This window comes from Sarcophilus harrisii, chromosome 6, assembly GCF_902635505.1.
Source record: "Sarcophilus harrisii chromosome 6, mSarHar1.11, whole genome shotgun sequence".
In the NCBI taxonomy this organism is placed as follows: Eukaryota; Metazoa; Chordata; class Mammalia; order Dasyuromorphia; family Dasyuridae; genus Sarcophilus; species Sarcophilus harrisii.
In genome coordinates, this window is record NC_045431.1 from 205035310 (window position 1) to 205046674 (window position 11365).

General features: G+C 37.0%; 1 protein-coding gene across 1 annotated transcript; it reads right to left on the reverse strand.

Moving 5' to 3' along the window:
- Window positions 1-9894: 9894 nt before the first annotated feature.
- LOC100919277 (pre-mRNA-splicing factor SYF2) lies at window positions 9895-10747 on the reverse strand. The gene has a single exon (XM_003773601.4). The coding sequence runs from the start codon at window positions 10730-10732 to the stop codon at window positions 9983-9985; it is 750 nt and encodes a 249-aa protein (XP_003773649.1). The 5' UTR covers window positions 10733-10747; the 3' UTR covers window positions 9895-9982.
- Window positions 10748-11365: the final 618 nt, after the last annotated feature.

The following is an 11365-nucleotide window of genomic DNA, read 5'->3' on the forward strand; positions in this document are numbered from 1 at the left end:
TACACAGATAAGGGAGGGACCAAAAGAGACAAAAGGAAGATAAGACAAGATGTTCTAGTCTTATTTGAAGAAGTGGAGGATGTTAACAAATGGTGAGCAAGGATGGCTTCATGGAAGAGATGATATGAAGTGAGTTGAGCCTTAAAAAGAATAATTCTAAAAAATAGTTATGGTCAGAACTGATGGTTGATTTCAAACACAGAAGACATTTTGCCCAGATTAGGATAAAAGATTTAGAATGGAAACAGGCTTTAGGAGTTTAGGCTAGGTGATCTCTAATTTTACATTTAGGTAAACTGAGGCTCAGAGAAAATGACTTTGTCTACTAAGTGATGAAATCTATATCTGAACACAGGTTTTCCAACTTCAGATCTATTGGTCTTTGTCCTAAACCAAAGCTTCTTTAACATGGGACATGACCCTACATGGGGTCACATAACCAATTGTGGGAGTTGCAAAAAATTTGGCAATAGCAAAAAGATAGCAAATATTTTGTTAAGATTTAATTCTTTATGTAAAAGCATATCAGTATACAGTTTTGCTTTTGTCTTTAATAAATGGTAAAAGCATATATATGTATATATATATATGTGCTAACATTGTTTTTTAAATAATTTTTTATTTTCAAAATACACGTAAAGATAGTTTTCAACATTCACCATTGGAAAACCTTGTTTTTCAGTTTTTTTCTCTCCCCTCTCTCCTGACAAGTAATCCAATATATGTTAAACATAACAAACTGTTTTAAAGTAATTTTCTTTATGATTTATTATGCATAAATATTTTGAATCAGACTTAGAAAGTGTCTAAGAAGTGATCTATTCCAACACCCTGATTTATACAAGAGGAAACCAAGGCACAAAAAGATGAAATGCTTGTTAAACTCTCACAGGGATTAATTAGCAGAGCTCATATTTGAAGCCATTACTCCAAGCTGCCTCTCAAGATGGATTGGGAATGTAGCATGGTGGAGACTGCTGGATCTGGAAACGGGACAGACCTGAGTTCAGATCTCAGACAATTAACTAGAGCTGGGTAATTATGGGCCAATCCCTTAACCCTTTTGAGCTCCAGTTTTTGTATTTATGAAACAAGGAGACAGAGACTGATACTGTCTAAGGATCCCCCACTGCTCTGACATTTTCTGATTCTGTGAACCAAGAGCAAACTGTTCTTCGTTCTCTGGGTATCAGACAGTGGCTTCTTTGAGAGAACTTAACACAATACAAGGTCCATAGGCAGATCTTTTGGCTCACAACCCCAACATCTGGAGCCAAGCAGTCTCCAAGAGTGCCGCTCTCTAAATGACTATCAGACTGTATTTGCAGCTATTACAGAATAGCCTTTGTCTGGCATTCAGGTCTGAACATCAGGGGTCAAGCTGCCCCCAAAACTTCTCTCCCCACAACTATGATCTGTCAAGTGTCCAGCCAAGGCCTTTATGCATATTTCTAACTGGGGGCTGTTGTGTGAACGCATCAGGAGTGTGAACAATAAGGAAATCAAGGTAGCTGAGCTGGGGGGCCGGGAAGACAGCAGCTGCTGTCAATAATCTCAAAAGGGCATTGACCCCTTTCTCTCATTTGCAGAGTGCAGCAGGTAACTATAAAGGAGGGACAGCTCCTGGGCTTGTCTTTCTGGTTGCTCACTCACTTATCCCGTGGTTATGGGGCTGTGTTTTGGAAGAAGGGAAAAAAAGAAAACCAGGTGAGAGATGTTTTTTGTTGTTTTTTTTTTTATTAAAAAACAGTGAAATTTCTGGGGGTTGTTAAATGTGGAGTAGTTTCCTTCTCTGATTCTATATCTTGTTATGTTGCATGGGACTTCCCTGGGGATATGTTGTGAGATATCTGAGATTTGTGACCCAGAAGGGTGTTTTTCTCAATAATTATATTTAGTCCAATTCAACAAGCATTTATTAAGCCCCCATATAGAGTGCTGGATATAGAGAGACAAAAACAAAACAATTTCTGCCCTCTTGACTCTCCATTTGCCTTCAGGAAAATAATCTGGACATAGATAAGTACATACAAACAATTGGGAGGAGAACTAAATCTGACATTGCATAAGAATAATATAACCTATCTCGGTGAGAAAAATCCTTCTACCAAGGACTCCATAATTTGCAGTTTTAGAGAGTTATATGGCACAAAGAGTGTATTAGAACCAGTTCAAACTTCAGATGCAAAGTGGAAAATTAAGGCAATTTTCCAGAGGAGTTTGAGCCTGGCTGATCATGCTGGTTGTCTGCATGGACCAAAATATCTTGAAAACAAAGCTGTTCTCCACTTTATCGAGGCATGATTCTTTTTGTTTAAAAATAATGACTGATGCTCAGCCCACAGCAAATAATTGTATCTCAAGTGCCTATGGTCTGTGATTGTTGGTGCTATACACAAGAACTGTAGAATTTTTTTTAAAAAGGTTATGAATACCCTCCCCACCCTTATTTTCTCCAGTTATAAGGATTTTTTATGTGTTTAGTTGTTGCTTAGTTGGGTCTGACTCTTCATGACTCCATTTGGGGTCTTGTTGGCAAAAACCCCATTTCTCTCTCCATCTCATTTTACACATGAGGCAAACAATGTTAAATGACTTGCCCAGAGTCACACAACCTGGTTTGAATTCAGATCTTCTAGAATCCAGACAGGTGGTCTTTCTACTGTACCCCTCAATTAGTGAAATTATCAAGTCTTTTTTTTCCTCCTTTCTTAGGCTGAGATTACTTTTATAATCTTCTTTTTCTCATTTGGTATTCCCTCTATACATTTCAATTGATTTCATTTCAATTTGAATTCTTAAACATTTATTAAGGGTTTTTTTATAGAAAAACCCTTTGGTTTGCTATATTTGGTGCCAAAAAAAAGACAGAGCCTCTGCCCTCGAGGAATTTATAATCTAATGAAGAAGGATATACTTTGCATATAAATATATATATATAATACCAATTTCAATAATAGTCTTTCCCACAGAGGTTGTATATATCCTGGTACTGTAATCTTTTTGAGGTAATGGAAGTTGGAACTAATGGTTTAATTGTCATTCTATGAAAAGTCTATGAAGGGATGGAATTTAATTGTTATTCAAAAAATATTGTTAACTATAATGACTGAAGAGAGAATCGAGGGAGGGAAAGACTGAGAAAATTAGGATTAATCCTTATCTTGAAAAAAAAATAGGAAGATAATTTTTGAGAAAAGACTTCATGACATACTAAAAGAAACTAAATAACAGAATTGTTTCTAGAATTAAGAAATCAGATAGTTGTAGGTGACTTTGGTGGTGTTCTTTCTCACACTTAATATATTACAAATAACTGTCAGTTGTATTATTTATTATTCTATTAGTAAATGGCGTAACAACTAATGTTGATGTTTATTTGGCTTAAATCAATATTTGAGTTTATTTAAATTCTAATAATATTTGAATTTAAATTAAAATTTTGATATTTGCTATATAAAGAGAGAGCCAAACATTTGGAGGAGGGGGTGAAGATTCCTAAGATCTATTAAATGATAGTTAATAAACTGAAATGATGGGCTTGAAGCTATTTATCTAATGAGAAGTATTGAAATTTAACAACGTATATGGACATATTGCAACAAACTTCTATATTCTTAATGATGAAAATGAATAAGAAAAATGGATTAGTAATAATATGTTGAGAAAAAGGTGAGTACCCTATCTAGACTGAATATGGAGAGTGTAGATCTGAAAGATAAGAATGTGATGAAGCAATGGAAAAGTGTGATGAGCCATTTAAAGAAAGAAGCAATTACTTTCATTTGAGATGGAATGGAAGGATTAAGGAAAGCTAAATGAAAAGGACAGAAGAAAATTAGGGACATCAATATGGGAACTATGGCAAAGAGATTATCTATACCAAGGCCAGAGAAGCCAATGGTGAAAATTAATAATAGCCAAGCTATTTTTCTGTCCCTTGGAATACACAGAATATTTAAATATGAAAAATAATAACAAGATAGTGACTTGTCCCAGAACTATTCTATCTGAACTCCGTTGAACAAATTTGGAATACTTTTTCAATAAACAATAATATCACTTTTATAGTTCTCACAACCACCCTGTGAAGTAGGTCCTATTATTAATGAATTATTGTTAAGAGAAAATTATAGTACAAATGATAAAGGAAATTAATTGCACTTGATTTTGGGGGAGGGGTCTATAACAGTAATATTATCATTGTAGTAAACTTCCAGTGAATAAGCTCCTTTTATCAATATAGATAGACAACTGCCCCACACTTAATAGTCTTAATTGCCCAGAGTATCAAGAAGTTAAATGAATTGTTCAGTCACACTGTCAGTATATGAGTGAGTGTAAGGACCTGAACCCAGATGTTCCCGACTCCAAGGTAAGCTATCTCTTCTTTATGATACATGTCTCTTCACCATTTTATTTTTAATTTGCATTTATGAAGCATAGTCAGATAATGATCCTCAGAATCATATGAAAAAAGTTCTCTACTGTTGACTTAGACCATTTTTTCTAGTTAGACAAAAGATCATTTAAGTCTAAATTCATGCCTATAGATGATAAGTTTTTGAATATTAATTATATCAACTTCTATTTTTAAGGAAATGGTTAACTTATCTCATAATTGCATGAGCAACAGCCAAGAGAAAGGAGAGCAGTCCAGTTTGACCAAAGCATAGAATTTGCAAAGTGAAGTGCCATCTTTCTCTCTGACGTTGATTTGCTGTGACGTTCTGTGGCATTTTTTAACCTTGGTGATTCTTCTAGAGATGCTTCTTCCTTTGGACCACTATTTATCTCCAATAATATTTGGATCTCCCAAGCCTGTCCTGCGGCTGAAAGAAAAATAAGCATTGCCCTTCTCTACCATTTCATTATACCACTTCTCATGTCCATAATGTATGATGTCCACTTGGAGTCAGAGGATCTGGGTGTAAATCCTGGCTGTGCTATCTAGTATCATTAAGTATGACTTATTACTTTGGACAAATCATGTAATTGCTCTGGGAATCGATTCCTCATCTATAAAATAAGAAGATTGGACTCTAAATTCCCTCCTCCTCTAAATCTTTGACCTCACTAATGGCAGCCAAACTCCAGGTTATTTTTGTCTTAAGAGTCTCTTTTATTACTAATGCTCTTTGGACTTTTTGCTGTTCTTCTATTGCCACCCTCAAATCTCACTTCCCCCCAATGTTAGAAAAATGACTAGGGATTATGTTCTTGCCATTATTCTGATTTCTTTGATGAATTGCTGGAGTCCTCCCTATAAGTGTTCTTCATCTGGAATCCACAGATGGATTGATGGAAGGAAGGAAGGAAGATGGATCGCTAATAGTATTTCAATATAATTGTTTTCCTTTGTAGTCCTATGTATTTTAATTTATGCATTCAAAAATATTATTCTAAGAAAGGTACCACAAGTTTCACTAGATTAGAAAAACAATGCATAATACAAAAAGGGTTGAGAACCCTTGCCTCTAAACTTCAGGACCAGGGAGAGGTTTCAACTGGGTCCAAGATAACCCTTGAGGTTTGAACAGGCTAGAATGTTCACTGAAGTTTCTCAGTCATAGTTTGGAAATTTTGCAGACTGTTCAACATTCTACAATCCTTATTGTCCAATATCCTAGCTCTTGGATTCTCCTTACCCAAGTCATCTCTTCTGTCAGGTTTATGCTCATTGGTATGATTTCCCATAACTACCCAAGAAGTTCCATGTCCTTGTATACTTTTGGAAAGACATCTCCAAGGAATAACTCTTGGAGACTTGTAATTTTCAGAAAGATGCTGCTTTCTGAACCTGTATTAGCAATAGGAGAAGCAGCATGGTACAGTGGGAAGAATATACGATTTTAAGACATAAAACTGGGTCTTGATTAATAAACTCTGCTACTTATGAGTTGCATGACATTGAATAAGAGAACCTTTTGAAACCTCAGTTTTACCTGAAAAATTGAGACAAATAGTGGTCTGCCATCCTGGAGGAGTGTCTCAAAGATTAAATAATAGCTCAGATTTCTATAGGCTTTCACAAGTAATATTCTACAGTTGAGCATGTCTTTATCATCGCACAATGTGTGTGATTTTTTTTGAAAGGTGTAAAGAATACAAAATCCCACTGTGCTTATTAATTTTAAAAAGCATATGATTCAATAGAGCAAATAAAAACTGTCTTCCAATAGCATGTATCCCATTCATTTCTCAACATCATATCAAATTCCTTGAGTTATCAACATGGATAAAGCACACACACATATATACATACATATATGTGTATGTATACATGCATGTATATTATATACACATTTACCAAAAGTGTTCACCACTGTCATAGAGGAGACTCGGGATAGAGAACTAATCAAAGAGGGATTCTGTATTATTGGGGAGAGCCATCAAATGCTCTTGTTTGTGAATTATATTGTGCTGGTTGCATCAAATGTTAGAACATTGCAGAGCCTTCAAATGAGATCTGGGATCACTCAAGAGAGTTTGGCTAAGTGATCCACACAGGAAAAATCAAATGGATGAAAGATGCCCGTTTTCCAAACCGTCACACACAATTGGACAGGCAGTTTATAGAAGTTGTACACTAACAAATTGGTCACAGAGTTCAAATGGACAAGTTGGAGCCAGAATTAATTAGGAAGTGGAAAGTGGTCCAAATTGACTTCAGGAAATTGCAAAGCTCCCTCAAGCCTCTCTTGGAAACAAAGCCTATTCAAAAAAATATATATAATATTCTTCCTGCAAGTTTTGGAACATTATAATCTCTGAGGAATTAAATATGAAAATCACCCCCTCTATGGAGTGAAGCAAGAACCCAACACAATGCAAACCAGGAATTTTGCAGACACAACAGAACAGGATGCCATCAAAGCAATGGATAATTGAAAGGAAGATAACCTGGCTAATCATGAGAGTGAGGGATAATTGATGGGCAGCCCACATGTTCCATAAGCATTCACGTTGTCTTTCATTCTCAAAGAGGACCAAAATGACATCACTATGTTAGAGTCAAGTTACAGTATGTCCGACTGTAGTCAATCAGTCCAATACAAGCTCAGAATTCTCTGCCAAAGATCAGACACAAATAGTCCATATGCACATTTGGGATGGCTCTCTAATTTTGTGCATCTCAAGTTTCTCCTGAGCTAATTCAATTCTGCTTTGCTCATAGAGCACAGCATGTTCTCTGAGGGCACACCACACTGGGCGGTCCTGTGCCAGTGTCTCCCCGTCATACAATTGATTATAAAATTCTTCAGAGTTTGCTTTTTTGGATCACTTTACGAGTACTTGGCCTGTGTGAATTCTCCATAAAATAATCTTTATTATCTGGTATTTGCACAATATGGTCCAATGGAGTTGTGCTTTCTGCAGTAGTTGGAATGCTTGGCAGTTTAGTTTGAGAAAGGACCCTGGTGAGTGGTACCTCATCCTGCCAGGTGATCTTCAGAATCTTCCTAAGGCAATTTAAATGGAAGCGATTCCAATTCCTGAAGTCATAAGGGCTTATAGAAAATTGTCAAAATTTGGTTGCCCAGAGAAATCCATCAGTATAGTCTATCGATTTCACCATGTCAGGCTTGCCGGGTACTAGACAATGGATGATGTTCTCGAGCTTTCCCAGTCCCCAGTGGAGTGAAACAAGGCTGGGTGCTTGGTTCCATGCTTTTTAGCATGCTGTTTTCAACTTTGTTGTCAAATGCTTTTGATGAGGACATTCAAGTCGGTTATTGAACTGTTGGTTAAATTCTTCAACTTGAAAAGGCTACAAGCCAAAAAGAGTTATATACAAAAGAGAAGCATGAAAGGATTATAACCTGCATTGTTCAATCAGAGAGCATAGATCCATTGGATAATCAGAATACTCTATGTTGGAATATGTTAAATATTAATGAAAGACTGTCTTTAATGCTGGAGGTATGAGTACTGTTCTCCCTGTTTAACAGATGAAGAAACCGAGATTAAGAAAAGTCAAGTTAGAGGCAATATAGTGCACTGAGGAGAGTGCTAAATTTGGAGTTGGAGGACACATGTTCTCTTCCCTGTTCTGCTAATACTGAACCTTTTTTTGGTCCCAGGTTCCTCACGTATTAAATGAGAAATCTGAACTAGATGGTCTCCAGCATTCTTTCCAGCTCATAATATATGCTCTGAATTGGTTTGTCCATGGGCACACAGTAAAAAATGTCAGGACAAGGATTTGAATGCACGTCTGCTGCCGACTCCCAGTTCAGTATCCTTTCCAATATACCTCCCTACCTACTAGTGCTTTATAAGCTTTACAATACTATCCAGATAGGAACTGTTGTCATTTTCTCATTAAGTCTTTCCACACATGGTCTGCTTCTTGCAGCAGGATTATTTTATTCCATTACTGGCCAATGGGGGCTCTTCTAGTTCATTTCTATCGCTTCCTTTTGATGAGTTTGCTGGGCTACTAACTGGGGCTTATCCTAAGAGTTGTTAGCTCAAGCTCTGGTAAAATCTGCTCCCATAAAAACTGGAACAGGATCATTCCCATAAGCATCATTTTTCACATCTCTTGAGAACTAGGTTCTGGTCTGTTACCCCACCAACATTTCTTTCTTTGCACAAGTCTACCACCTCAATGCTTCTCTGCAATGGAGGAATTTCCATCCAGACTCTTCATAACCGAGTCCATTTCCAGTATTAGATATCATCTATTATTTTCACCTGTCTTACTCAGAGGCCATGTAGACTGAGGATTGAAAGGACTGTGATGAAGAAACCCAGTATGAAGATTGTCAACATCCAAAAGGGTTCAAAGAATTCCTGAAATCTTAGGAACTTTGCCTGTCCTACTGTATCTTGAATTTCAATTCAGCAATTCAAACTATAATTTTATTTATAAAACACCTATTATGTTTATGTTGTTTGTGATCTTAGGTTGTGAGACTACAAGATTTTTAAAAAATCCAGTCTTTATATTATTGAGGGGGTGAGGATTAGACAGAGAAGGTACATGTGGATAAGCACAATCCAGTGTGAAATGTGATGAATGACAAGGAGAGAAAATTACCTGGAAAAAGTCGGAGGGTGATCCCTCCGAATATAAGAAGGTTTGATGGTGAAGTTAGATAGGTACAGAAAAAGGCATATATTTTAAGACATGTCCAATGTGTTGATTTTTTTGTTTGATTTTGTTATGAGAAAAAGTTCTTTTGGGATGGGAGGGAAAAGAAGTTATGACCATGATGTCAATAAAGGAGAAAAAGACTACCAATAAAATATTTTAAAGGAGAAAACTGGAAGAGGGAGAAGACACTTTCACCTGAGGAAGTCGGGAAATGTTTTTAAAGGAGAGTTCTAGAGCTGAATTTTTAAAAAGAATTCTGAAAAGCAGACAGGAGAAGGATAAGGTAGAAGGAAGGACAGCTTGTGAGGGTTTGGAGGTGGAAAGAGACCACCTTGAATGCAAGACCAAGCTAGTGTAAAAGGCATGAATTGATGAGTAGTTAAGTAAGGGGACTTAAATGCCAGGTCTTTTATTTTGTATAAGCAATGAGGATTTTTTGAAGGTTTTTGGAGTAAGGAAGTGACCTGGATATATCTGTTGATTTTGACAACTGAGTGAATGATACATTGGAGAAAGGAAAGACTCATTAATTTCTGCCTCATGTGGACTACTGTATCTAGAAGAACTCCAACAACGCTTCATTTTGTTCCCTGGTAATTTCCTCACCAGCTCCCTTGCTACCACATGTATATCCTCAGCCCCACCTCCCCAGCTTTCCAAATCTGGAACCATAATCAAAATAGTACTGGGCTGGGAAAAGTTTCCTTACCAAGACTGTATTTTTCCTAAAATAGTGGTACTCTAAAGTATGAAAATACACAAACTTAAAAATGCATTTGAGTGTTAGATATAAGAGTAGAAATCCTTTATTTGTACAGTTCACTGGTGGTAATTTACCCGAAGACTCAATTTACAACCAAGTTCAATATTTCCTGAAGTTTAAACAGCTGTTCCTCTTTCCAAATTCTGTTTGATTTCAGCTGTATACTTTCCATAGAATCTCTCGGCTTTTTTGTTGAATTTGGCATTTCTTTCATTGATGTAGTCAATATCAGAGTCATCATTATAAGGACGTCTCCGGCTGTATTTTTCTCGTTTCTCAATTTGTTTGTCTAGATCTACAACCATCCTATCAATTTCTTCTGTAGAAGGTACATGTGTTCCATGAAGAAGACTATTGGATGTTGGGTAGAATTCTTCTCCATATTTTTCTCTCAGTTTTTCATATGCTTCCATATCTGGTTTGATCTGCTTGGTTAATCGGTGATATTGGCGTAACTGAGCAGCTGCATAGTCTGAAAAGCCCAAATCTGGGTTCTTCCTCTTCTTCTTTCTCTTCCATCTTGCTGCATCTTCAGCACTGATCTCCAGTAATTTCACTCGTTCATAATCTTCTCCCCTTGCAGCACATTCCTTCTTCTTTTCTTCAACCTGTAGCTCCCATTCCAAACGAGCCTTCTTAGCCTCCCAGTTGGCTGGCAGCTTGAGCCTTTTATCTTCCTCCACAACCTCCTGATGATTTAATTTTCGGGCCTCATTTCTTTTCATGTGCAGCTCCCGAAACTTCCTCAGTCTCTCTTCTCGTTTCTGGGCAGCCAGCGCCTCGGCCGCAGTCAGGGGTCGTTCCTTTTCCTCCTCCTCATACTCCAGGGTCTCTGGGCGAGTCTCAGTCTCCACTCCTGACGCCATTGGGCGAATCTCTCTTGTCTCGGAGAGAGGATTTGTAGGCTTCCTCCTAGAGTGCTCCTCTCTGACCCCAGTCAATGTTCTGGAGAAATTCTTCTAAGCTCCATATATATGATCTCCCAAAGGTAAACTACTCCTTCTGGAGGCAGGGCTTAAGGGAGGTGTAAATTCGGATATCTCATACTAAACCGTGTGAACTCCAATGAGTACTTAAATATTTCTTGCTTCTATGAGCTCTCTAAAGGTGTGAACACAAGCATTATTGTCTATCAGTATTAGCAACTTATTACCTTGCAAGGATTCGCTCTAAGGTGTGAACCAACAAGTACTGTATCAATTCTATGGAGTTAACACCAGGACCCTGAAATCATCCTTGAGTTTTCACCTTGTTTCAAGTTGAGTTGACACTAGGATTCCAACAGTACTGCTATTGCCACTGGAAAAGACATGTTAATCTCTTCCTTATGTCTCCATTCATCATCCTTGTAACTTTCCAAACCAAAAGGATGCCAAAGTTTTAAATATGTTGTCTCCCTCTATTAGAAGTTTGAGAACCAGAGCTCTCCTTGCTTTTGTTTGTATCTTTAATATTTGTTGTATAATAAACATTTAAAAATATATTTTATTCATTCATTA